Source organism: Cryptococcus neoformans, chromosome 7 (assembly GCF_000149385.1).
Source record: "Cryptococcus neoformans var. neoformans B-3501A chromosome 7, whole genome shotgun sequence".
Lineage (NCBI taxonomy): Eukaryota > Fungi > Basidiomycota > Tremellomycetes > Tremellales > Cryptococcaceae > Cryptococcus > Cryptococcus deneoformans.
In genome coordinates, this window is record NC_009183.1 from 1197384 (window position 1) to 1222984 (window position 25601).

The following is a 25601-nucleotide window of genomic DNA, read 5'->3' on the forward strand; positions in this document are numbered from 1 at the left end:
CTGGTCGGCGGACTTGTGAGGAAGCTGAACAAGGAGAAGTTTGCGTTACTGGGAGAGGCTGGGAAAGGCAACCGCTGCTTCAGGGCGTACGATTTCATTATGCTTTGCTGCCAATCCACCCGACTTCGTCGAGTGTCGGCAACCTGCACGGCAGACAGCTGGTCATTCTGGATACAGCATCTGGCTCCTGTCCTCCTCGAACAGCTCATCCCCACAGAGTGTCACAAACACTTTGTGCAGCTTTCTGAGCTGGTACGAGAATGTTTGGAATTTGAGCTGCCAAGGAACAGGCTGGATGGTCTGAAAAAGGGTTGGGCAAATTGGGTGAGAGATTTCGAGAATTGAATAGCTCGGCTGTTTACCTTGCATTGGTCTCGACTAAGCTAACAACTTACAAAGATTATATTATAATGATAACCCCAGCCGTCTTCACCTCTGCACCTCCCAAATGCATATGCTCCTACATATCTGTGACTACCTCCGAGCAATAGGGCCTGTATGGGTCTCCTGGCAGTTTGCGATGGAGCGTTGTTGCGGAGATTTAGGTTGTCACATTTCGAACTCCCGAAACGTGTATGCTAACATGGACCAGAGACTCTTGTCCAAAAGTATCATATACCATCTTACCAACAAATATGGGATAGATAATATGTTGAGGCCTAACCAAGGGGTATCTGGTGATGAGAATAGTGCAAAGGACTCCGAAAAACTCCTACCAAACTGTAAAAATTTCTTCAAGACAACACCGAGATGTAATATGGGCTGACAGCTGCATAGACCCACACTACGCAATATCTTCGCAGTCCAACGAATCTTCATAGCCTCCCACATAACGTCATCGATAAGGTGATTGGCACCATAGCAACTGATTTTGGCATTCAATCTGGTGACGATCTATGATCGCCAGTGTCAATGGAGAGACTCCGGGTGTGGAGCCGAGTCAGAGTCCTCCACGGTGGTGACACCGTGCGGGTGGTCAGGCTGGACGGCAGGTGGTCATAGAGGCAAGCTTGTTTCCGGTCGTTTATTACATTGCTTTGGATATTAACGCTCTTGTCACGTACAGCAAGACCCGCGTACCAAGAGATTCTATAATAACCCCTGGCCATTATTCGACGTTTACGGAAAGACATGTACAGATGCGACTGCGACAGGGCGACCCGTCTATATCCCTGGAGACGGGCTCGGTCTCATAATGAGTATGACATGAGGTGAAAAGATTTTTTACAGGTTTCTTCTGGCTTTTATACCTTATACCTTGTAACCTTGGTTCTTGGGAGTGGGAAATTGTTTGTTACCGTGGACGTATCCGGACGGATTCTCAACAAGTAATAGCAATAATGCAGCAATGAAGAAGCGGCATGACCTTCGAACTCCCATTAGTAATTAACCATCACAAATCGCTCTACAAGGGCATTTCGTCTTTGCCCTCCTCATTCATTGCGCGTCATGCTAACCAATCATCGTCGCTAACCGTTCAGAATCCAGGTGCTTCGTGCAGTATTGATATGACAACAATAGTCGTATGATGTAGCCTGCGTGACTGGAAAGACCGAAAACCGCGACAAGGAGCCCCAGCGTCGTTCAAAAACCAGTCGGCCGCCGGTTCCCTTCCTGGCAGCCGCAACTCTTCACTAGCGATAGTAATGTTCTTCCCTACGACACTAGGTATTGGATATGAGTAGACCTCTGGGGGGAACACGGCTCAAATCCGCGCTCCCTAAGGTTCCCATGTCGTCGTTGCGTCTTTTTTTGCAGCCTTAAAGACAAGCGAAATGACTATAGGGATAGATGGCCTGTGAACTCGGCTGGAGAACTTTCACTGGTTGGACGAATGGAGCCGAGATCATGAGGAGCGACAGCCGAATGAAGAGAAAAGACTGGCAGGTCCATAGTATAAGAGAAATACCGCGAATCTCGCTCACGCTCCAACAATGATTCGTTCTCCGACTCATCACTACCTATCATCACAAAATGTCGCCCTTGTTTGAGAACCTAAAAGGTGCCAAGGATTGGCCTCTTCCGTATCCTCGGTGTCCCTGCTGCTCTGAGAAAGGACAAGGCCACTCGCTATGGCCGTCTCGAGCGCCATGTCGGGCTTGATCCCACTGCTGGTACGGAGGAGATTCTCGATAAGGTGCTCTCTGCCGGAAAAACTGGAACCTATCGAACCTACTGTGGTTCAGGATGGTCCGTGTAAACAAAACATCCTCGGCGGGGAAGATGTTCACATCGAGTCACTTCACAGCCTTTTCATCCACAAAGACGACGGCGACACGGTCGGTTCTAATAGCTTTCGAAGCTCGTTCTTCTTGACTGACAACAATGTTTTAGGCATGCATGTGGTCCAGTCTCCCGATGGCAAGTGGAAAAATTGATCCATCGCCAGAGCGATGGTTAAAAACGACATGCACCACGTCGGTCTTGTCGTTGACCTCAATACATCTGGCGGATTCACCAGCTTTGGAAGAAAGAAGGGAAGAACTGTCCTTGGGCTTTATGTTTTGGTGTTCCACGGGCCTCCTATTATGGCTTCTTCCATGCCAATTCGTAAGGATCTTTTTCATAACAGGTGTCCTTGGATCCACTGATACTCACCTCATTTTTAGCTGACGAGGTATCCGAGGCCGGATATATCGGCGCCTTCAGTGGGGCGTCGATTCCAGTCATCAAGTGCGAGACCAACAATCTTTTCGTTCCCTTTACTTCCAAAATTGTCTTTGAAGGGTCCCTTTCCATTACCGAAACAGCCCCAGAAATTCCATTGGGAGGAGAATGCACGGCTACATCTTCCCTGCGATACCCACAATTGGCCAGTTTACAAGGCTAACTGCATCACTCACCGAGACGATGCTATCCTGCCCATGTCTGCTTGCCGTCGTTTGACCGATGAAACAGTGAGTTCCCTTATGATCCCCTATGTAAACGGGCTAATCGGTTGACCCTTTAAGCATACCATGATTGGTACCTTTGCCGCTGCTGAGATTGGCAAATTTTGTCAAGATGCTGGTCTTCGGTCAAGGATGCCTTTTCCCCCTTCGAAACTCAAGTCACTTGGGTTGCCCTTCAGTTCGACAACTAGGAGGGGTTGAGGGAGATGAAGACCACTTCCGAGGAATTGAGAAAGAAGGTCGGTGACGTCGTGTTCACCACAGAATGGGCTACACCATCCATCGTCTTGTTCTTGTGGGAGATGACATTGACATCTATGACGGCAAGGACATTCGTAAGTGGTATTACAGACTCAAGCGTCGCAGAGAACTTACGCTCTCAATCTACAGTCTGGGCCTTCTCCACTCGTTGTCGACCAAACCTGAATGAGACTTTCTTCAAGGACGTCCGTGGATTCCCCTTAGTGCCATACATGGGTCCCGGTAACGGCTCTCCTGTCAAGGGTGGCCAGGTCGTTTCTGATGCCTCTCGAGTACACCACAGGACCCGATTTCATTGCTGTCGACTTTCAGAATAGCAATCCCGAAGAACTGAAAGCTCATATGCTCAGCAAGTGGGAGGCCGATGGCTTTGCTCCTTTGTGAGGGATGCGACCGTACTCTGCAATAGATTAGAATCAAGCTTCTCAGAGTTGATAATGATCTGAACAGATTATGAAGTATTTAAAGCATGTCACTGTGGGCATTATCGAAATGCCTCCGTCCACACCCAATCGCCGCTTCTCTTGTTATACTGCCCGTAAGATTGGTGGGTGAGATCCTTCGTGCTCAGTCGAGACCTAAAGTTGGTGACATCGAATGCACATATATTGATGCAGCAATCATTGTATCACCTCGTAAACATCTCCTTCCCCCTTCCATCCCTCATCTGCCTTGCCCAATACTTGTCCCCAAAACTTCATCAGCCCATACCATTCTTCCTTTCCCCTCGGCATGTCTTCTCCCTTCCCGCCGCCTACCCCTCCACCCTGCACTACTTCAACTTCCCTATACCCACGCCTGATCCCGCTAACGGTTTTTTGTTGTACAGCAGATTGTGGTGATTGACGTGTAAAGTATAGGACCGGGGTGGAAACGTTGAGTGGGGATGCCGGGTGGGTAAGGAGAGGTGCGCAGATAGATATGATGCTCCCTAATCTTTTACCGTTGTCCTTTTCGTCGTTGGTTTTCAGAGGTGTCTTGCCGATATCAATCCCTAATTCAAGGGCTACAGTACCACCCTGACCCCAGCCGAAGAGATGGATGTCTTCCAGCCTCCAACCGAGATGGGGCGATATTAAAGTCTCCAGTAATTTGCGGAGTTTGGACAACGGGGCAGTTGGATTTTGTGAAGAGATCGGGAGGGGATTGAAATAGGGATCAAATGCTTGATACCATGAGAAAGAGGGATGGTCCATGAGAGGGATGCTGATTGAAGAACGTCAGTGATGACAGGAAACATGCAGGTCATCTGGCTTACGGATCAAGGGCTGTTAAGGAGAGAACTGCTGTTGAAGGAAGATTGAGCTGCTTGGCCAGATTGAAAAATGACGCTTTGTTATCCCCTAAAAGTCTTACGATCAACTTCGAATTATTGAGCATATATTTCTGGGAGTCACGATAATGCTCGCGAGATACTTTGCACCTACCAAGGCCATGGAACATTATTAGTAAATTTCTGTCCTTCCTATCTGGAGATGAATTGTAGGAGAAGTCCCATGGTTTAAGGAGCGATGGGCTCGGTATAGGTTTTGAAATGAGGGAGGCGGAGGAGGAAACGGGGCGTAAGTTGAGAGTTGACATGTTGAAGACGGACGTCGGATATGTAGTGCACTTGATTAAGCTTTTGGGATCCTCTATTTTGGAAATATAGGCGTCGATACAGGCTGATGTGGTTGGTATTGTGGTTAGAAGTGTTAAGAACGAGGACATGGATAGAGATGCAAGAGACAAGATGATGTTTTCGAGCGGTGCCTGGTTTGCCGACTTTTTGTTATCCTCTTGTTTTTCATTCATCTTTTAAGGCAATCCTCGTTAAATTCACCACACAATGCTCTTCTGCCCTTACTGCGCCAACAGTCTCACAATCGGAGATCGTGAAGATAGTACAGACAAGTGCTGGTGCGTCTACTGCTGCTGTTAAGGCTGCAAGAGCCGTGTTTGCCGCCTGGCTTCGTTATAGATCTGTACTGAAAGCTGTAGCATAGGGTCTGTCCCACTTGCCCATACCAGTTCATCATCGAACGTCAAGTATGTAATCTCCAAGGGATCATGATGGGATACGGACTTCCGGCTAACTTACATAACCAGATATCAATGAGAACGCATCTCAAGCGCAAGGAAGTGGACGACGTCTTAGGAGGCAAAGAAGCGTGGGCAAATGTGGATAAGACAGATAGTGAGTCCACAAACAAACGATATGATTTAGGACAATTTAACTACGTCTTTGGACTAACAATTTAACTAGCTGCCTGTCCTAAATGTGATCACAGACGGGCATACTTCAGGCAAATGCAGATTCGTTCGGCGGATGAGCCTATGACCACCTTCTAGTGGGTTGGCTTGAAAAGTGCCTCAGCTAGAACCTTTTGCTAATCTTTCTTGACAGTAAATGCTGCGAGTGTGGACATCAATGGCGAGAAGTGAGTCAAGCAGACTTCACAGGGCACTTACTGACGTTACATTCAGAACTAAACACCCCTGGTATCTACTTTAACGTTCTATAAACATACAACATAATGACCTTACGACATGCTATGACATCTACATACTACATATCATCATTCTTCCAGTCCAGCTTCAAGCACTTCAAGTATTCTTTTTATCCTCTGTCGCACTTTTTCGTCACTCACCCCGCTGCCTCCGTCCTCTCCTAGACCTGGGACGCCTAAATCTTTTAAACGTTGGCGCTGGCGAACGGCAAGACCGTCAATTGCCGGGAGACACTGTTGGCGGTAGAATGCGTCGAGGTTATTTGCAAGAGTCTTGTTCCATTGCTGACTCAGAGTCAGTCTCAAAATTCGGAATGATGAGGATAAGAGCCATAATAATACTCACTCTGACTTTCTCTGAGGTTATAGATTGCCTGGCAATCTTCGCGCTAGTTGCCTTCACATCAGCGAGTAGCTTTCAAGCAGTTGACGACTGTTGTACGACTCACATGTCCTTCTCTGCTTTGACTGTTCTCTCGTGATCTGCTTTGACTTTCTCACCTTTGGCCCACAGTCTCCTTTCCAAAGCATCTTGGTCTTGCTTCATCTACAGGCGTCGGGCGGCAACTTTAGTCTTCGATCTTGGCGCACAAGCTTTACCCACCTTCCTCAGTTCTGCTTTGAAGTTATGATCGTCCAACAACTCTGTAATTATAGGGAGTGCTCTCATGAAGGTCATGTCCCCGTATCCCGGCTCCCGTATTCTCTCTTTAGGCTGTGGCTTCTGCGGCTGCCATTCAGTTTCTCTTGACCCTGAATAATGTTCTTCCACTTCTCGCCCATAGTCCCGTTCATAAGCTCTCTGTCCATCTTCTTGTCGGCCAGATGGAGACCTTGATAGTCCGGCCAATCCCACAGGCCCAAATGGCTCTATCAACTCTCGCCTCCCCGGGGAGTCTATCTTCGGCTGTCGTGGCGGTGGTCGAGCATTGAGTGAAGTGAGGAGGTCCGCAAGCTGTGCGCCGGAGGGTATAGGACGCGAAGATAAATTCTGGGTGATACTGTTAGGACCAGGCCTGGATGCTGAGGTAGATGTAAACGCTTGAGACTGAGATTCGGAAGGGTCGTCTTGAGTAGATCGAAGGAGTGCAAGAAGAGAGTGAACGCTGTCTGCGCTGTCCTAAGTAATATTTTAATCTTTATGCAGCTCTTTCCAGCCATATAGAGGTGTACATACTGGGAAGGCCATGTCTGGTGATCTAGAGGAAATTGACACTGGGATGCACGAAGGGCACGACATCAACATAGAGGGGCAAAACAAATTGCGGAGCATGGGGTCATGGATTTGTCTATCTATCGTTTGACCGGCTACTGACCTCAGTTCGATTTCCGACCATTTCGATGGTCGATGTCCATTTCTCGTCACTTCTCTTTCCGATTCACAGATTTTCTTTCTTTTCTCTTCTCAACCTAACCCGCGACCCTTAGAGCTTGTCCCAGATGACCTCTCCTTCTGCCTCCCCACCTGTCGCAAGCAGCAAGGTCAATCTTCAAGCCTCACATCATCTTCTTTCAGGCGCGTTATCAGGTCTCTCTTCGGCTGTAGTCTTACAGCCCCTCGATCTTCTCAAGACAAGATTACAGCAAAGCCAAGAAGGTATAGGCTCCAAGAGGTGAATCCATCTGCTTCTCGCCTCTCGTGGCCAGTGTCACAACCTTAGTGTTTGAAAAATGGAGGGATTTTGCCAACATAGGTATATTTTGCTGATCACCGAGACTTGCGCGTTGAATAGGCAAAAATTAAGAGGAGTTGTCAAGCAGGTCATCAAAGATGATGGAATATCGGGACTATGGAGAGGTACCATTCCGACGTTAGTCAGGTGCGTGAGGATCATTCATCGACCGTCTCTTCCGTCAATCGCTGAACTTGGACTGCAGGAATGTCCCGGGAGTAGCTGTATATTTTTATTCCCTCTCAGCTATCCGAAATCGGCTCTCAGCAGTCCCATATTTCTCCATAACGGTGCCAGTGTCTGGAAATAAAATATTAACGCCATCTGGGCAAGTGAAGAGGGAGGCAGGCTCCAGATCGGCGATCGTGAAGCTTTCTTCTGGCGGAAACCTGTTGGCCGGAGCCGTGGGCAGGACATCGGTGGGCTTCGTCTTGAGCCCTATTACAGTCATCAAAGCTCGCTTTGAGGTATATCCTTAGCTTTTAATCACTCATCAGGCTATCACTAATACTGTATGTAGAGTAACCGATATTCTAATTACCACTCTATTCTCGGTGCCCTCTCCTCCTTGTACCGCACCCAAGGGGTGAAAGGTTTCTATCAAGGATTCACGGCCACCGCAGTCCGTGATGCCCCGTATGCGGGACTGTACCTGGTATTCTACGAGAAATCAAAAGAGTTGGCAGGTATGTGTGGAGTTCGGGGTTTTGTTATTTGAAAAGACAATTTGACAACGTTACGCAGGGAGATTACCAGGGGTGCCTAATGCGGCCTTACATTCGTGCTCAGGTGAATTAAATTAGATTATACTTATGCGGCATATTGACAAACGTTGCAGGTATTATGGCTGCCACCCTTGCCACAATCATCACTTCACCGGCCGATGTAATCAAAGTGCGTCTCTCTCTGAGGCATAGAAAGAATTTGCTCACTCAGAATATTATAGACCAGAATGCAGGTCAATCCGGCTGAGCATCCCACATTACGGAAAGCCATTGCAAGGGTCGTTCAGGTGCGTTGTCTCGCTTACATACTGGTCATTCACCGACTCGTTATACTTTACAGGAGCGAGGACCACTGGGTTTCTTCTCGGGAACTTCCCTACGAATATCGCGCAAAGCTGCATCTGCTGCGATTGGATGGACGGTGTACGAGGGACTTTTGATTTTCCTTAGAGATCGTAAAGGGCAGCCTCAAACAGGAGCATTATAATCTGGACAAGTCAAAATAAGTTGCATGAACCTTCATTCACTACTGCTACAAAAGCTCATGAATGTCATTGAAATCATATAAAGACTATAGATACTAAACAAAAGTGTACGTAAAAAATATAAAGGCTATGTACATCCTTTGTAACGGTCACAAAAATCAAATAAGGAGGAAAATGGATAGAGACAACAAACTAAAAGGTCTGTTCTAAAGCAATCCTGCCGCCCAGCTAGCGGTTGTGCGTCTATTCACTCGACGACCATGGAAGATCATTTTCTCCTCTTTATTAGTTTCGCCCCGTGCAGCAGGCTGCTCAACTTCAGACCTTCTCCTTTGTTGACTAGCTGCCACAGCCGTGTACACAGAGTATACGCTGCCGTCGCCTCCGCACGCCTGCGAAGCGTCTCCAGAACAGACAGTTGTACATGCATCATCGCTAGTGCTCGGCATACCATCAAGCTCATTGGAGCATCCACATGTGGTGCCGTTTGTGAGACCAGCATAAATATAGTAATTGGCGTTACACCAGATCTGGCACATGCTAGCAGTAAGATCGTCGTGACTGGTCATCTTGGCATTAGAAAATGATGATGAAGAGCCAGAATAACATCCCAAACTGACGCTGGACGTCTGAACAGCAGCAGCAGAAGTGGAGGTTGAACTGCCTAGAGTGTTGGATGATGCACTTGTGCTGATATACATGGTGATAACGGAAGTGACGATTGATATTGAGGCAGAAGCGGTAGAAGAGTTCATCGAATAAAGGGAAGAGGGGTATGCCTCAGATGAAATGGGAAGCGATGTCGCAGGGGCGCTAGCAGTAAATGAACTGGAAAGGGATGAACTGGTGCTTGACGGGACTAATATCTCTCCACTGGGACCGGCCTCAGTGGAGGAAGCTGACAATATAGTCTCTGTGCTTGTACTGTAGGCGTCAGCTTGACTGGCTATAAAGGAAGCGATATTGCTGATAGAAGCAGTAGACGTTAAAGGAACAGCAGGACTGATGTCGGTGGAAGCACTGGAAGATGACACAGTTCCGGACAGCAAGCTCGTCACGGATGTGCTGCCAGACGCGCTGAATGGTGATACACTGGCAGTTGCCGAAATACTTGAGTTTCTACTAGTACTGCTAGGGGTGACATTCGTGTGTGGCATTGGAGAGGTAACAATGGCGGTAGCTGTCGCTGTATTGGAAGTCGTACGTGTAGATAAAATGGCAGTAGCGTTAATAAAGGCCGATGAGGTGGAGTTGGCGACTGCCGAAGTCGATGAGGCAAGGGTGGTACTCCATGTATCGTTCGTCGTGGCGTCGAGGTAGAAGTAGGACAATCTACCGCCTCCGCCGCACCAGGTGGTCGCTAAACCTGCTCAAATGTCAGCGCCAGCTTGGGATTCATCATCATACTTACCTGCACAAGCTGTTGAGCAGTAGCTGTCCGGAAGAAGGGCGACTGAAAGCTTGCTCGTCCCACAATGTCCTTCATTACCATTCTCGGTACCGTACGCGGGATAACTGGCTGCAGAACAGATTTTGAATGCCATATCATTCGTCATACCACCGTTTTTAAAAGAATATGCCGACAGCTTGAGGGGGGATCCATCTGAGACGCAGCCAACGTAATTAGCAGCAAAGCCCGACGGGACTTGGGCGCCAGCACCGGTCGTGTCAAAAATAGTAAGGGCCTTGGAATATTTGGCACCGCATGTCTGAGTGGTGTTGCCCTTACAAGGGGCATCACATGTTGCGGGGGCAGCCTGCGCTCCATAGTTGGCACTGTCACCACATACGCAGATGTTGGCGTTGGTGAGACCAGCAATTGCATAACCGGCAGATCGACATGTACGTCGACAAAGGTCGGTCGTCATATAATCGCCCCAGTAGGTCAGCGGGGTTGAGGAAACAAAGTCGCCCACAGAGTAACAACCTTTGTAGCCTTCGACAGCCACGGAGTCGGATGAAGCGTTGACAGTAGACCATACAGACAGTGTTCCGCTAGCGCCGCAAATGCCCGCACCACCAGAACAAGTGGTCGAGCAGTCACTTTCCTGCACTTTATAGCCTCCGGAGGTTGCATTCAAAGCGTTAGCGCACCAACATTGCTCCGCATACTCTCTGTGGTTCAGAATATCAGGCATGATCCACTGGAAGTGAAGGAAGACTTACGTTCCAGCCAAGTCATAGCCTAAGGCCTTGCAGTTGGAGATACATAGAGGATTGGACATGGTGCTCAACGAGAATGAGTAAGAGGGAAGCATACGTGTGCTGCCATCGCGGTAGCAGCCCACATACCCTGACGAGTTGCTGGAGATCGGGAATTCACCAGAAGTAATGGATGTCTGGGATAGTTGATAAACACCAATCGCCGTAGTTGAGCCACAAGGCTGACTGGAATCCGCTGTACAAGGGGTGGCACATGCAGAAAGAGTGGTCACAAGGCTAGGTGAAGACGTACCACATTTACATTGCATGTTAGAGCCACTGCTAACTCTAACGCCAGCATAAGCGGCGCCTCTGGCATAGCACCATCGGCTGCAAATGTCAACGTCCATGTAATCACTGACGTAAGAAGCTGTATTGAGACTATAGTTGTCAGTGAAACAACCGAGGTAGCCTGCGATACCATTGGAGGCCGTTGCGCCCGTCGCGTTGTACAGATCCATGTAATTGGAACCACCGCACGTCTCATTGGCATTCCCAGAGCAGACAGTCTTGCAGTAAGAAGTAGGAGCCTTCTCGCCTCCCAGAGTGTTACCACAAAGACATTGATTCCCCGCCTCCGTAGCCGCATATGTGTAACCTTGTTGATTGCAAGCAGTTCGACACGCATGAGCAGACATGGGGTTGGCAGAGTAAAAGTATCCGGTAAGAGATCGAGAAGCTGCGGAATCGCTCCAGCATGAGAGCCAACCTGAAGGCTTGTCGTAGGTCACAACGACGTCGGACGCATTATACATAGCCAGCTGAGTGGTACCACCACACCATTCGGATGAATTGCCCTTGCAAGCGTAGTACTGGCAAGCACTGGAAGGGTATTTTTGAGTGGCTCCGGTCCAAGCGTCACCACAGCCACAGTAGCTGCCATAATAGACACTAATTGATTGTCAGTTTATAAGCATCTTGTATAGGACGGTAGAAACTAACCCAGCAAGACTATATCCAAACTCAGAGCAAGTGGTTCGACAGGCCTCAACAGTCATCGCACCGTCCACATACGAATAATTGGTGAGGCCTCGATTGGAATTATCATAACATCCAATGTAGGAGTTCATTGATGTTCCAGACATCTCAGGAGCAGCTGTCATGTCGCTCAGGTCGTACCCTTCTAGATAGCCACCAGCGCCACATGTTTCTGAAGCGTTTCCATAACAAGGCGTAGTACAGTAAAGGTCGCCGACCATTTGGGTAGTTTCAGGGTAATTGTCACCACATTGACAGTAATAACCGTTAGTCACGCTGTACATCTGTCAGATGATTTTTCACTCTTGAATAGATGAACATACCCAGCATAAAGATATCCGAGTTCCACACAAGCTGCTTTACAAGTCTCAACAGTCATTGAAGCGATGTGGTATGTGTAGTAATTGCTGAAGGCCATGTTGCTTCCAGCATCCTTGTAGCATCCGAGGTATCCAGCAGGATGAGACGCCCTAATAGTGGCAGGGGTGTCCGTGGCAGCGGCCATGGTATATAAATCCAAAGCTTGGATGCCACCGCAACTATCGGATGAGTTGCCGGTGCATGCTGTCTGACACTGGCTAGCAGGGAGTACCGTGACTGTAGAGGAAACTTTAGAGCCGCAATAGCATGTGTTACCCCCTTCCACACTGTTCGTACATTTGATGCAAGTCACAGTAATGGCCAGGGAACAAGAACGTAATTGTTAATGCGTTGTGCGTGTCGTGTAGTCGGGATTTTGAACAAGGCGCGGACGGAAACAAATATGAAACGGAAGCAGACGCGCAATGTCAGCGACACAAAATGCTGAGATAAAAACGAGCACTATATGCCACTTACGCAGCATAGGAGTAACCAAGCTCAGAACAGCCATTGATACATGTTAGAGGGGTCAAGGACGTAGACGTCCAAGAATTGTTTGTCAAGGCCAGATGACCACTTTTATCTTCGTAACAGCCCTGGTAACCAGCTAGGTGGCTGTCGGAGGCCTTGGCAGCTTGGACACCTGTGATATTGTACACTGAAGACTTGTAATAGTCACCGCATATCTCAGAAGAGTTTCCAGTACAGGATACAGTACAGTAAGAGTCGGGCATGAATGTTCCCTTGCCGTAGTAGAACTCATCACCACAGTAACAGTTCCTCCCCAACAGGGTAGCTGCCCACCTATTGCCGGCCTGAGCACAAGCTTCGATGCAGACTTCCGTTGTCATGGAAGCGGATTGAAAGCTGTAAGTTGCTTGTCCCAAGAGACCATCAGAAGCAGTAGTCGGGTCGTCATAGCAGCCTAAATATTCTGAGCCGTCATCTCGAGATGTCCCCCAGTTACTTATTGTCCCGTTCGGGGCATACCAGATGTTAAACCTGTAAGACCCCCCACAGGCTTCACTCGAATTGCCAGGACAGGCGGAAGTGCACATTCCAGGCTCAACATAAGCATTGGAACTGATGCTAGTGCCGCAAACACCTAATGAAGGGCGGTCAGTGTCGGTGGGAGATTTACAGTAACTGGCACTCACATGTCCAGTACGTCCCAACTTGTCCAGTTCCCGCAAAATTGTAACCCGACTTCAAACAGGAAGAAGTGCAGCTCTCGACTGTTATCGACTGATCGGCATATGAAGTGCCTCCAGAAAGGGAGGACACATCATGAAGACAGGCAATATTGGTCCATCCAGGCTCAGTAGGCCAGATGAAATTCTTTTGATCCTCAACATCCGCGATATACAGGCCATCAGTACCTGTGAAAGCCGAAACATCGAGCCCGGCAATAGGAGGGTCACAAGTTGGCTTGTCACCATCAGACCACAGAGGGTTGCAACCAGGGAGACGGTCGATGGGAACGAGATCAGTGTTACCAAAAGTTTCGGTAAGGACTCCTCTCTCGGGAACACAGGTAGAAGCAGCAGCATCGTCGAATTGGGCAAACAATGTTGGACAATCATCCATGGGGCTGCAGGAACGTAAGTTGGCTTCAAGAATTTATGTGACAACCGCTTACATAGACATGTTGATACCTACGCAACTGGGGTCTTTCAATGCCGCGTTCAGCACATCCAGATCCCAACCATTCACAAAGTCACCATGAATACCGTAACTTGTCGTATCACCATTTGCCCAAGCCAAGTGTCCGTTGAGCACGGTACCCGGATTGTAATAGCTGGTTCGCCAAGTGTACTCGAGCTGGATGGCTGGAAGTCGAATAGGATGAGTCCAAGGGCACCTTCCATCTCGAGCATTTTGGCTAGGATACGCCATATGGGAGCCATCGGACTTGTATAGATTGTAGCCATCCCAGCAAGGGGGAAAGAAGAGCTCCGTCTTCATGCCATAAGGACAATCTCTGTCGAAGTTGAAATTATCAGCGGCGAGGGAATCAATGAAACCCTCATTTATGTGACAAGTAAAGGAGGCGACATCCGTGGGAGCCTTGTTGAAGGGGTCTCCCGCAAGCATTCGGAGACCCTTCGGGAAAGAGATGACGGGTTCAGCAGTTGAACTACGACCAAGGAAGTAGTAGAATCGAATTTTGGCAGGGATAGGGACGAATTTGTTGGTGCTATTGTCGACAAAATAGAGCTCTGGAAAGAGAAAAAAAGTCAGGGTGACACGCCATGATCGTCGTGTCTACTTACGAGGCATCCAGTAGTTGGACTTATCCGCCTGAATACGTAGAGAAGAACATTTTGCGGCTGAATAATCGTCAAAATTGTAGTATGCGGCCATCCTTGAACCACCAATGATCTTGTGCATATGCGAAGATTGCTGGTTAGGGCTGATAATGGGGTCAAGCTCTTCATTGACCAAAGTGTAAGTGTAATCCAGATGCCAGCCGTCATCTTGGGCTTGTGAGACCAGAGACAACACCGAAACAACGACGACGTAGAATAAATGTGTCAGCATTTTTGCTCTAACTACGCTGACACTGTGAACATTATTAGCGCTCATTCGCGGCTGGCTATCAGTCTCCACTCACGGGCGGTTCAAGAACAAGGAAGGTGGCTAGTTTAGTGGCGACTGAAGTGGTCGAATCTGGGCCAGGAAGACTGCAAATAAAGCGATAGGGCGATTAAACAGTGAAATCGTCTAGATGAGCAAAACCCAGTAGTCTTGCGGTCTCAAAGAACGGCCAGCGACCTTTGCGATAATCAACGATTGTTTGGAAGCGTGAACCAGCACGACTTGAATGCGATCAACAGTGCTGTTAAGAAGAAGGAGACAGTCTCGTCGAGACGGAGGGAACAAGAAAGGTGATAGAAAAAGATAGGTGCATGACCACTAAAATTTGGGAAAAAATTAACGTGAATCCTCCTCCTAACCTCCCGGTGCATGCTAGACGGTATATGTTCGCCGTCGATTGGGCTTCTGCAGGTTTGTCCCAATGGAAAAGTTTGAAAGATGTGGCTTCTTTGTGAGAATGCGTCTTTCACTCCGATTTCGCGTCTGGAATGGCCAAAAAGGTTGAGGGATCCAGGGCGAGATAATAACTTTTCAGGGACCGGCGCGTCGCTGAACGCCTCTTCTTCTCTGCAGTGGCATCTCATATAATCCGCGATTCTTTGAACCCTGAAACTGCCGAACCTCCTCCTTACCTCAGCCGGAATCCACCCCCCGTTCATTTCCCTGAGGCCTGAAGTGTCCGAACTCCGAATGAAGTTGATGCGGTGGCAGAAGGCATGGCTCAATTGAAGGTTGAAAGGCGGACTTGATTGGGTTGTGACTTGATATTGAAAGCGTGTTATTCCACTTTTGGCGATAATGATGTGAGTATTACCTAGCACTTGTAATGCAACGCCGTGTTAGTGTGCGTTCGAGATGGCTTGTAACGTAGAGCGAACGCAAACGTAATGTGAAATTGGATCAACGATCATGATCAACGATAAAGGAGTGACGTTGCATGTCAGTAGGAACAACACGAACAGCAGCAATATGGAAAATGACTTCTATTATTGTACAGTCACTACAGCATAGAAAAATAAGGAGAAAAAGGGAAAGAAGGGCATAGGACACCTACTTGACTACCTAGGTACGTTATTATTTCGCACTTGCTTGCCGGGCCGGTGATACTAATAATCACTTATAGTAGTATTATGGTCCATCAAACGAATATCAAGCATCTTTCCCTATTAACTTTATTATCTTCGTCTGTGGGACTTGGTATGATCCAAAATGAGCTTATTTATTTCTACCGTCTGCCTGCATGCCATGCCGGATGTCCCTGTTCTGCGGACATCATCAAGGACGCGCGGAAGAGACCATGGGAAGAAGTAGTAACAACAACTCCTCCTTTAAAATCTGAAAATAGTCTCTACCAGCTTTATTGAGGCTCAGGTATGTCTCGTGCACTATGTACTGTATAATAAAGGTAAGATAACCAAAAAGCAAAGGATAATGAAAACGCGGATACGCGCACCGGCGTGCACGGCGTGGAGACGGAGGCAGAGAAAAAAAAGGAATGCGGAGAATGATGATCGTCGGAGGAACGGAGAAGATATCATCCTTGACTTCCCGTTTTTGGTTCCTGGTTCCTGTCTATTTCACGCGTCTTTGTGTTCCTCGTTCCTCACGGCAATTTCGCGTTGGGATCGGAAGTCCATCACCACCTCTTCGTTTCTCCGTGTTCTCAGGCTCCTACGCATGTATGTTTCGCCCGTCGTTCGTTCGCTAATGTCGTCTTCACCCATTCTTCATACTATAGTCCATAATTATAGTCATTCAAATCCTTAGGATTCATGATTCTTGCTTTTTCCGTCGGCTTGTCTTTTCAACGGTGTCTCCATCAGTGTTTCGTCACCCGCATCATGAGACATGAGAGTGTAATATCCTCTTCCGTCCCCCACCTTGATGGCACGCATGGACATCACACGCCTTTGATTTGGAAATCAACACGCTATTTCGCTGTTGCCTGTGAGCTAGGCGAGATTGCCAACGTCTCAGTGCCTGAAGTTTGGAAAAATGAGCCGCAACTTTAACCTCCTTCGTGTAACCTGTAAGTTGCTCTCTTGATCATTTGCTTTTTGTTTTTGGGCGACAGATCATTGGCAATAATTGGAGCTCGGAGGCCGAAGGCCACGAGGGGTTCTTTCAGCTCTGGCGCCGGACTTCTCAATGTTCCAGACATGATTTTAGCCATCAAGCCAGGCATGGTGGAAGAGGTGAAGACACCTGAACCATCCGGTCCCATACTACCGCAGCAATCAAGAGTAAATGCAGAGTTGAAGGGTAAGTGATGAACCTTGGAAAAAGGAGCGAACAAGGGTGGAAAAAGGTCACACCAGCAACAAGCAACCAGCAACTGACAATTCTGAATCTCTGATAACAGCAGATAATAACGAAGCAACTATGTTGCAAGGTCCAAGTAGCACTCAGCAACAACACAATATGGGACAATCAATCGAACACAAAAATGGGCCATATTACTTGGTAATAACAGACTCGTCCCCTCTCGGAGCTTACACCGTCCTCCATTCAATAGTACCGTCCGGTTTTGTTACCTTAATGGATCACAAACGCCGCTCTCCACCCTACTCTCCTAAGACCTAGGAGTCTTGGCACCCATTCTCATTTCTCTTAACGGCAGTGACGAACTTTGTTCTGTGGCATATCCTTGGCCACACCCGTTTGACAGTGCATTCAGGTACTTCTTTCTAGTAGTCTGTTGCCAATAATGACCATATCATTGCTCTGTGGAAGATAGGAAGACCTCAAAAACTACACTTATGCTAGCGAAATATGAAGTTCACGCTGCGATTGACATCATTAATCGTGGTATTAATAGCTCGCACCTACTGAAGGAAAACCATGGGCAATAGTCCCGCAATCCATGGTGGTATGAAGATAGCGAGTGATGCATGAGGGGATGTGAGATGAACATCTGATGTCGAGCAAATCCATTGACTTCTAGCTTTACATCCAGCCCTCCTTAAGTTCTTCTGACTATGGATCTGAGAGCGCTAATCATTTATTATCTGATAAAGTCCTGTAAGAAGATGGATTTTCCTTTTTTTCTCAGCTATGGTTCAACATAGCATCGGTAACATACCACGTTTTTATAATCTGGATTTATGAGTTGGAGTCAAACTGAAGGTCATGTTTTAAGGGATAGAATGCAATAAGCTACCCTTGAGTTTAGACCTCAACCACTTGTATTTCCTCAGACAACATGTGAATCCCTTGGTTTGAGACGAAGATGCTGTCATATATACCAGGATCATCAATAATGATGCTCATATCTCACCCTCGAACCTCAAAATACATCACATGTCATTAAGCAAATTATAAAAGGATTGGATTCATAAGAGTCCTTTCGCGGGCGAGCCTACTCTCTCGGGATTCGGTATCCGACAAACAAGCTCTTGGACGTAGTGGTGTCACTCGCTGTCGGACCGCCATCCTTATCCGTCGACTTGTATACCGAGCTATCAGAGGTATTGGAACCAGCCGTCCCATTGACTTCGATGATCGGAATAAGGGGACATGTGGGTGCAGGGATGTACTGTCCGTACTCGCCAGCGGCCCAAAGGGCTACTCCGTTTGTCCAACCGAATCCGACTTGGACTGTATACTCACCACCTCCTCCAGCGGCATCTGTGTCAGTAACATTGAACTACCGACGTGTTAGTTTTGCTCCAAACCTATATAACCCTATATGCGAAGGTAAGCCCACCTTTTCGAACATCACGCCTGGCAATTTATTGTCAGCTGATATGAATCACAGCTCCGAAAACCCCTTACCTGATTGCTCAGAAGTATAGGTTCCAGTAGCATTCAAGTCGCTCAACGGCAACTGTGTCAATAATCCGCTAATTTGCCCTCCGGTGGAGTACCATGAACAGAATGCGGCTCCCAAATACCTGTTCGCAAATTCAATTGAGAGAGCAAGAGGCCAGGGCTTGTCTTGGGAGGTCTCGGTGTTCAGAGAGACGTTACCAATGGTGGATTGGGGTTGTGGTTGGAGCTCGGATTCTGAGAGACCGAGTTGGTTCTCGGTCACTGAATCGAAGGGGATCGTCAAGTTGGAAAGGACAGTGGCATTGGGCAATACACGACCAAGTGTCTCAAAAGCTTTGATGGCGGTATCTGTGGTTTTTATTCCGATGTTAATGGATGTCTTTTACAGCTAGTGGCCATCTCTCTTGACTTACACGCATGGGGCGGCCAGGCGTTAGGGAAATCCTGCCCATCAATCAGCAACCCTCTTTCCGCGCGAAAAATCCTCAGAACGTACCCAGTTCAGTCCAGTAAACAGCAGAGTAGCCACACTTGGGACCCCTGAGTAGTGACCCAAAAGGAACCTAAATCCTGAAACTAAAGAAAGAGCCGCACTTTCGTTGCCCATAATTTCGGATGGAGTAATGTTTTGCCAAAGTGGCCAGGTGCCACCCGCGTGGAAGATGTTGGAGCGAGAGTTTGAAGTCACGTTAAAGTCGTAGAACCATGACTGCATGCGAGTCCCCTCTGTAAGCACTTTTTCGGTACCAAATGGGTTCCAAGGCTCACCTTTTCTGGGTCCCAGCAGAGATCGAGGATCGAGTCGCTGAACTCTTGGGCCATCTGACGATGGTATGCAATTTTGCTCACTGCATCATCAGATTCCCCATCCCTCTTTGACATTTCCTCATTGCCTGTCCCTTCTCCACCCCCAGTACTGTTTGCATAAAGCTCATACAGATTAGCCAGCTAAACCTATGTCAGCGCCATAATCCCATCCTCTATATCAGTGATGAACTCACAAGGGCATGGTCTCCGGCCATCAGACTCAGTAGATCAACAGGGATGATTGACTTGACTTTCAAGGTCCTTAAGGCAGGATTGTTATCTGTTGTGTTAAGGAGTGGTTGCTCGCACCATCGTGCGGAGTAGTCCCAGCCTGACTCGGCGCCAGTAGCGAGCTCCGAGTACAACTCGGCTTGTTCAGTTTCGTTGAGGGCTGGGGAAGCTCCCATCACCGTTTCGAAGTCCTCAACATAACCCTAGGTAGCTTATCAGAGAGAGATTGCTTGGAAGGGACAGGACTTTGGACATACTTCTGGTCGAGGAGCGCTGTTAGTGACCGAATATTGAGCAATGGTGCGGGATTGATTGGTGAAGGGTGACGTGAAATTTGAGGTTCTGTTATTTGCCCACCATTCTAACTCGGACTGATGTCTTATAGTCAGCTGAACGGTCGTATCAACGAAGGGACATACGAACTGAAGCTACAGGGAGAGCTCGCTCAAGAAGAGTGATGTTGTTAGTGGCCTTGATGTAAGCATCGATCATCTGCGCTTCATCAGCATCCGTATAATAATGAAAGTATTATATATTGCGACATACCTGGACAAATACTGGAGGCTGAGAACGATTGAGATAGTACTTTCTCCCACCGTTGGGAAGATACCCATAGATCTGCGGACATTATCAACAACAGTCTCTTCACTCATTCAGACAAAAAGAACTGACATCAATGAGATCCATAAAGTTCTGTAGTAAATCCCAGGCATAGTCGTACAGCTCAGACTTGAGAAGACCTTCCAGCACCCACTATACAAAAGATGAGCCAAGATCATGCGATATGTGTGAAAGGCGCCGCTCACGAAAGAATCCCAATAATATATTTCCCTGTATCGCCCGCCAGGAACGATAACAGTATGGTTCAGAGGAATCAAACTTGACTCGCAGTCTCCATTACAAAGGGCCGATTGGTTGGTCTCCCTGATGAAGGTATCACAATCATTAGCTAGCGCTTTGCACCTTTCGAAGCCGTGTCTCACCTGGCGAGGAGAGTCCAGTATCCATTCACAATCTTTACCCAAGCTCTGAAGACGGGATCGGCAATGTTGTCAAGTATAGCAGGGTCTTCAACAAAGTTTTCGAGCTCAACTTGGCTAAGCTCAAGACCTTCTCCTTTCTGCCATCAAAGAGATAAATCAATTCCAACTTCGGATAACAAATTAAGGGGAAGACACGGACGAAGTATTGCTCGACAAATGTTTCCACATCTCCGACTGTGACATTGTCACCTAGAGCCTCCCATGCGGACAAAGTTTCGTTAAGAGTCTTCGCTGTTGGCTATGTTCAATGGGTATCAGCTGCAAGATATACCTCCCAGTATCACAAGATGAACAATACCTTGTCTACAAATGTCTGTCTTACTGGTCAGTCCATTTCCGCTCAAGATCATTCTCGAAGTTCGTCATCGACCTACCTTGCTATCAGAGAAAATACCAGAAAGCTGGACGTCTTGTAGGAGCTGCATCACATTAGATCGAACCACTTTTTACTCCGATATTGCACCTACAACTCCCGGGCAGAATGGTACATTTGCTCCTCCAGCGCAAAGAGCTTTCGTTCATCAAGTCAGCCACTGTGCCGTTCCGAGTCTCATTCAAAGATAAAAAGGCTTGGTCACTCACCTTGAACAGGGGGGTAAATTCCTTGTCCGGGCACTGTACTGTTGAGGGGAGCGGTGGGGGAGGGAACGCTCGTGCTTACAGGGGTGGGGGAGAATGAGAATGAAGTGGTCTGGGTGATGTTCTGAGCTGCGGTCAGGCTCAAAAGGGAAAGAGCCGCCCAAGATAAAAGGCGAGACATGGCTGGCGGAAAGTCAGACAGGGGGAAGTGAAAGGAGATGGAATGGATTCTGGGCTAACGGAGGATAAGTACAAGTACAACATTCATGAAAGATTCCCATGGGATCCCGTCATGCTTGGCCAGAGAGTGTGTAACCTAGCATATTAGTCGAGTCATCTGACATTTGGCCATAATATTTGTTGATGAATGACGAACATTCCGGTTCAATCGTACAGATTATTTAAACTATCCCGGGCGGGAAGTTACGTACCGGATCTGGAGCAAGGCTCAAAAGAGAGGATATTCAGCCCAGCCACAGTCTAGACACAAGGAACGACGAAGGCAGTTGACGACGATCCAAGTATCAAAGGCTGCGCCACCACACTACTCCACCGGGCCAGCAGCTCCGAGCTCGTCGTTGCACCAGTGTTGGCCGAGCGAAGAAATTTCCTTGACGTCTTTAATAAAAATAGCGGCGGGTGTTCCTGACATACGCATGATGTCATATAAATGTTCTCTGGAACCAGGGACCCGGGACAAGGCGAGACGCGGGGACATGTCCTCATAGTGGGGGTCGCCGATTTTTTTCAAATGTCCCAAGGAAGCGTTCCAGTAAACTAGAATTTATACGACCTGTTGCATGTTGCATCAGTTCCAGTAAACTACAGTTTACTGGAGCTTTGCTCAACCTGTCCCGGGTTAATATCTGTCGTAATGGAAATACGGCCTCATTAGTCTCGGCGTCAGCCCACGCATCCAATGTCATTACAGTAACCTCATCCATGATACTTTCTAACATATTAGAACAACATTGCTCATATTATCCATCGTTCAACTTTTTTTGACTGCCACCACCTTGCACAATGCCAGCTACCAGACGCACAAAGGGGCTTGACGCATTCCAACCTGCTGACACTCTCGATCCTCGCACGGCTCACACGATGCAAGATATCGCTGCTCTTCGCAAAAGTAATTTGACATTGAAAACAGCACGACAATATGCAACCAAAAATAAGCAATGGAATGCCTACTGTGCCCACATGAATTTTCTTACAAAGTGAGCCGCCATCTCCCAAAGATGTATGTGTACTAGTTGTTGGCTGACGTGTTGCTCTTCAACCTGAAGAGATACTGTAACTCCGGCAAACGCAGCGTCGTATCTGTACAATTGGGTACTTAAACTTCCTCCTGACCATCACCGTAAATGATTTCCCCACAGGCTTTGTAGAGCATACGTTGATATACTTCGCAGGTAAGAAGCAGGCGCACATCCTTGTAAGAGAAGCCCAAGGTGGGCAAGTGCCACAAACTGTGCGGGGTCAGGAGCAAGATCAGACGGCACTGTTTATTGAGGGAGACGAGGAAGTCGACGATTCAATGCTTGCAGGTAGTATTGATGAGCCTGCCGACCCAGACACCGTTCAGGACGAGCGCCAGATGCTTCTGAATGGTGTCAATGACTTGCCGGATTTTAAGGAATTGCGTGAGAGTCTTGGATATCATGGTGCAGGTGAGCTATCTCAGCTTCGGAGCAGGGTGGCTGGTAACGAGCCTACAGACTCGAGTCTTGAGCATCTACTGCAGTGCAACCAATCTCTTGCTTCTGTCAGGCTCTATTTGGCTGCTCTTGTCGACCTTTGGGAGACCCAAAGGCAGGCGGGAATGAACGCCTTTCCCTCGCCGCGCACGAAAGCAACCAACTCTATCCTCAACGCTCTACGTCGTGTACGCAACGAACAAAGTATCCTTCGTTGTGATGATAAAGGTGACGGTGAGCTTTATCCTGCCTTTCCATGTAATAGAATCTAAGCTGAGCCCGCCCTCCAGATCTGTTCTACGATGGGATAGCGACGACCGAGAACATGAAAAAGTTGTTTCTCCATTATCTGCATCGGGACAGCGTCGAAGGCCTGCGCGATCTCGCTGCGCAAGCCGTCGGCATCCATGGACTTTTACGTGCGGATGATCAGCTAAGGATTACCCTATCGTCCATGTCCCTCAGACTCTTCGAGGATGAGGGACCCACACCTTGTCGTGGTGTCGTTTTCGCCATAAGAGAGGGGAAGACGACACATGACGGTCAGATCCAGTACTCAACTCTGTTGAGGAACAAGGATGTGACCCGGTGCCCCGTCTCTTTCCTTGTTCTGTATCTGTTTGCCCGGTGAGCGGTTTTGTTTCTGCCGCCTTATGAAGTTGCTGTCCAAATGATCTGATTTGGTCTACTTAGATTCCATTTCAGTGAAGAGCCCTTTATTAACTCAGATGTCTCTTTTCCCTCTTTAAAAAATCGCCAGGACTGGTATCACATCCCACTCTTTGTGTCCCGCCAATCCAACGCAGTTACGCGTCTGAAATATGACGCTTTGAACAAGAGTGTGCGAAAAGCACTTCAAAGCTGCAACATCCATTGTAGAGCGTCCACTCACACGTCTCGCAAATGGGGAGCCCAGCTTGCCGAAGATGGTGGCGCGCCTGAAGAAGATATCATGAGGCAAGGAAGATGGTGTACAAAGGTGATGGAAACTGTCTACCTCAGTAAATTCCCTCTCAAAGCATTGAGAGCCCTTGCAGGGTTCCCAAAAAAGAAAGGCTCTTATTACCTTCCTCGCGACATGGAAGTGCCTCAGGAGCTTATCGAGAGCGTCTTCCCATGGGTTGATGCTGCGTTGAGTCATATTCCGTTACATGTGGAAAGTTAATTAACTGATGCTGAATATGCAGTGAGGCTGAGCTCTTCGACCCCGATCGCTTCCAAGGTGACAAAGCTGGTCGAGCATTCATCAAACTCATGGACTGGTTTCGCTCGGTATTAATCCAAGATGCTCCCTTTATTCGCCAGCTCGAACCTGACCTCTTTGTCTGGAAACACCCTGTCTTCTCCACACCCACTTTCCTTGCCTTTGAAGCAAGGGCGCTAGCCGAAGCGCAAAGCGCGGAAGCACGCATGAGCGAGGATGCAAGGCAACTTATCCCTGAACTTTCCGATTATCTCTCTACCAACTTCACTGCCTTGTTTAAGGCCACATATAACATCGACACCACGTTAACAGGACTAGCTGCGTCCGTTGCCAGCAATTCCCAACTTATACAGGAAGAGCGGCGTGCTGAGAAATATGATGCACTGTTGAATGGTATTGGAGATGCATTCCATGCAATGGCTCGCCGCCAACACAGCGGCAGCATTTCATCTCGATCAAATGGTGAGCATGTTGTCACAGATGGTCATGGATGGCGTGAATGTTAGCTGATAATATGTCAGTCAACGCCCAAGAGAGCCAAACGACCAGTGTACTTGAAGGTCAACACCATGGGGGGTTTAACCCATCCGCTTCTTCCAACTCCGTCGCTTCTCAGCCCAACTCCGCTAGCGACTCTGGTGACCTAGTTCAACTCGAAGCATTGGTCTACAAGATGGATCGCGAGGTAGGAGATGTACTAGAATTATGGGATGAGTACATCGTTGGAAGGAATGGTCGATTACCTGTCAGGGAAATGAGTCAACGAAACGAGTTTAAAAAGAACGAAGCCGAAAAAAAGATGTTCAATCGGAGAAAACCTATCTATGAGGCCATCAGAGACCTAGCTCGGGGGATGAACATGGGTGAGAGGGAAGCTGCGGGGTTAATTGAGGAGTATAGGATTAAAAACTCGATGGGGCTAAACAAGCTGAGCAATGTCGTCAAGGAAGTTGTCAAGAACATGATTGTGCATCAGTCTTATCGATATCGAACGTTGTAACTGTTTTAAATTGTAACCATATGATAGTTGTACTTACGTTCATGCACGTATGATTGCCTTATCCTTCCCATATTATGTTCCTGTGGCTACATATAAAGGTAATCAAACGGGTAATCGAAGGAAAAGCTGGTGAGAAAAGAAGTGATGGGGAAGGATGAGAACTCGGGAAATGGGTCAAGACGGGTCAGCCGAAGCCCTTGGCCATCCAATATTTCTTTTGGAAATGCGACGTACCATTATGCAGAGGAAAGACAAGAGGTACAAATGCACATAGCTCAAACATAGCTGCAAGCGACATCAGTATACAGTAGTATTCTGAGTTTTTCACAAACGTTACAGCCTGAACGAAGTTACAAGTGGTCGCGACGTGTGGTCATCATGAACGAAATAGCGATGTGATGTAGTATATATGCATATGCATGCATTATTGAAGAAGATAGAGAAGCTCAACAATCATAATGGTCGTGCAGTGCGTGCGTACAGTGGTGGAGGATGTATGGGTTCGGCGCGGACTCCGTTTACGACTTAGTCACCGGACAACCCCGCCAGGACATTGGAAACTCAAAGTGGAGGTCATCTGATCCCGCTAGCTTTCCACCGTGAGAAC

General features: G+C 47.9%; 8 protein-coding genes across 8 annotated transcripts; 4 read left to right on the plus strand and 4 right to left on the minus strand.

Moving 5' to 3' along the window:
• Positions 1-2072: 2072 nt before the first annotated feature.
• CNBG4030 (hypothetical protein) lies at positions 2073-3317 on the plus strand (the record flags this gene model as incomplete). The annotated part of the gene is made up of 6 exons (XM_769010.1): positions 2073-2279; positions 2335-2550; positions 2610-2897; positions 2952-3087; positions 3156-3226; positions 3282-3317. The coding sequence occupies 6 exons, from the start codon at positions 2073-2075 to the stop codon at positions 3315-3317; spliced, it is 954 nt and encodes a 317-aa protein (XP_774103.1).
• A 455-nt stretch (positions 3318-3772) lies between these two features.
• Positions 3773-4733, minus strand: CNBG4040 (hypothetical protein; the record flags this gene model as incomplete). Its single annotated transcript, XM_769011.1, has 2 exons — positions 3773-4358; positions 4411-4733. 2 exons carry the CDS (start codon positions 4731-4733, stop codon positions 3773-3775), a joined length of 909 nt encoding a protein of 302 aa, XP_774104.1.
• Positions 4734-4980: 247 nt separating this feature from the next.
• CNBG4050 (hypothetical protein) lies at positions 4981-5656 on the plus strand (the record flags this gene model as incomplete). Its single annotated transcript, XM_769012.1, has 5 exons — positions 4981-5045; positions 5138-5180; positions 5241-5328; positions 5398-5482; positions 5539-5656. The coding sequence occupies 5 exons, from the start codon at positions 4981-4983 to the stop codon at positions 5654-5656; spliced, it is 399 nt and encodes a 132-aa protein (XP_774105.1).
• Positions 5657-5710: 54 nt separating this feature from the next.
• CNBG4060 (hypothetical protein) lies at positions 5711-6830 on the minus strand (the record flags this gene model as incomplete). Its single annotated transcript, XM_769013.1, has 5 exons — positions 5711-5926; positions 5988-6030; positions 6091-6188; positions 6246-6761; positions 6819-6830. The coding sequence occupies 5 exons, from the start codon at positions 6828-6830 to the stop codon at positions 5711-5713; spliced, it is 885 nt and encodes a 294-aa protein (XP_774106.1).
• Positions 6831-7081: 251 nt separating this feature from the next.
• Positions 7082-8526, plus strand: CNBG4070 (hypothetical protein; the record flags this gene model as incomplete). The annotated part of the gene is made up of 8 exons (XM_769014.1): positions 7082-7254; positions 7375-7461; positions 7520-7781; positions 7835-8000; positions 8059-8103; positions 8153-8208; positions 8261-8326; positions 8380-8526. The coding sequence occupies 8 exons, from the start codon at positions 7082-7084 to the stop codon at positions 8524-8526; spliced, it is 1002 nt and encodes a 333-aa protein (XP_774107.1).
• A 204-nt stretch (positions 8527-8730) lies between these two features.
• CNBG4080 (hypothetical protein) lies at positions 8731-14605 on the minus strand (the record flags this gene model as incomplete). The annotated part of the gene is made up of 9 exons (XM_769015.1): positions 8731-9890; positions 9936-10639; positions 10691-11617; positions 11669-11980; positions 12028-12351; positions 12542-13169; positions 13222-13655; positions 13704-14283; positions 14338-14605. The coding sequence occupies 9 exons, from the start codon at positions 14603-14605 to the stop codon at positions 8731-8733; spliced, it is 5337 nt and encodes a 1778-aa protein (XP_774108.1).
• A 3415-nt stretch (positions 14606-18020) lies between these two features.
• CNBG4090 (hypothetical protein) lies at positions 18021-21274 on the minus strand (the record flags this gene model as incomplete). The annotated part of the gene is made up of 17 exons (XM_769016.1): positions 18021-18308; positions 18369-18385; positions 18437-18781; positions 18847-18877; positions 18930-19142; positions 19202-19381; positions 19435-19674; positions 19729-19842; positions 19895-19963; positions 20018-20089; positions 20144-20224; positions 20278-20395; positions 20455-20591; positions 20654-20752; positions 20889-20933; positions 20982-21025; positions 21097-21274. 17 exons carry the CDS (start codon positions 21272-21274, stop codon positions 18021-18023), a joined length of 2271 nt encoding a protein of 756 aa, XP_774109.1.
• An 842-nt stretch (positions 21275-22116) lies between these two features.
• CNBG4100 (hypothetical protein) lies at positions 22117-24994 on the plus strand (the record flags this gene model as incomplete). The annotated part of the gene is made up of 8 exons (XM_769017.1): positions 22117-22310; positions 22380-22453; positions 22506-22763; positions 22812-23024; positions 23081-23417; positions 23484-23921; positions 23978-24456; positions 24516-24994. 8 exons carry the CDS (start codon positions 22117-22119, stop codon positions 24992-24994), a joined length of 2472 nt encoding a protein of 823 aa, XP_774110.1.
• Between the last annotated feature and the right edge of the window lie 607 nt (positions 24995-25601).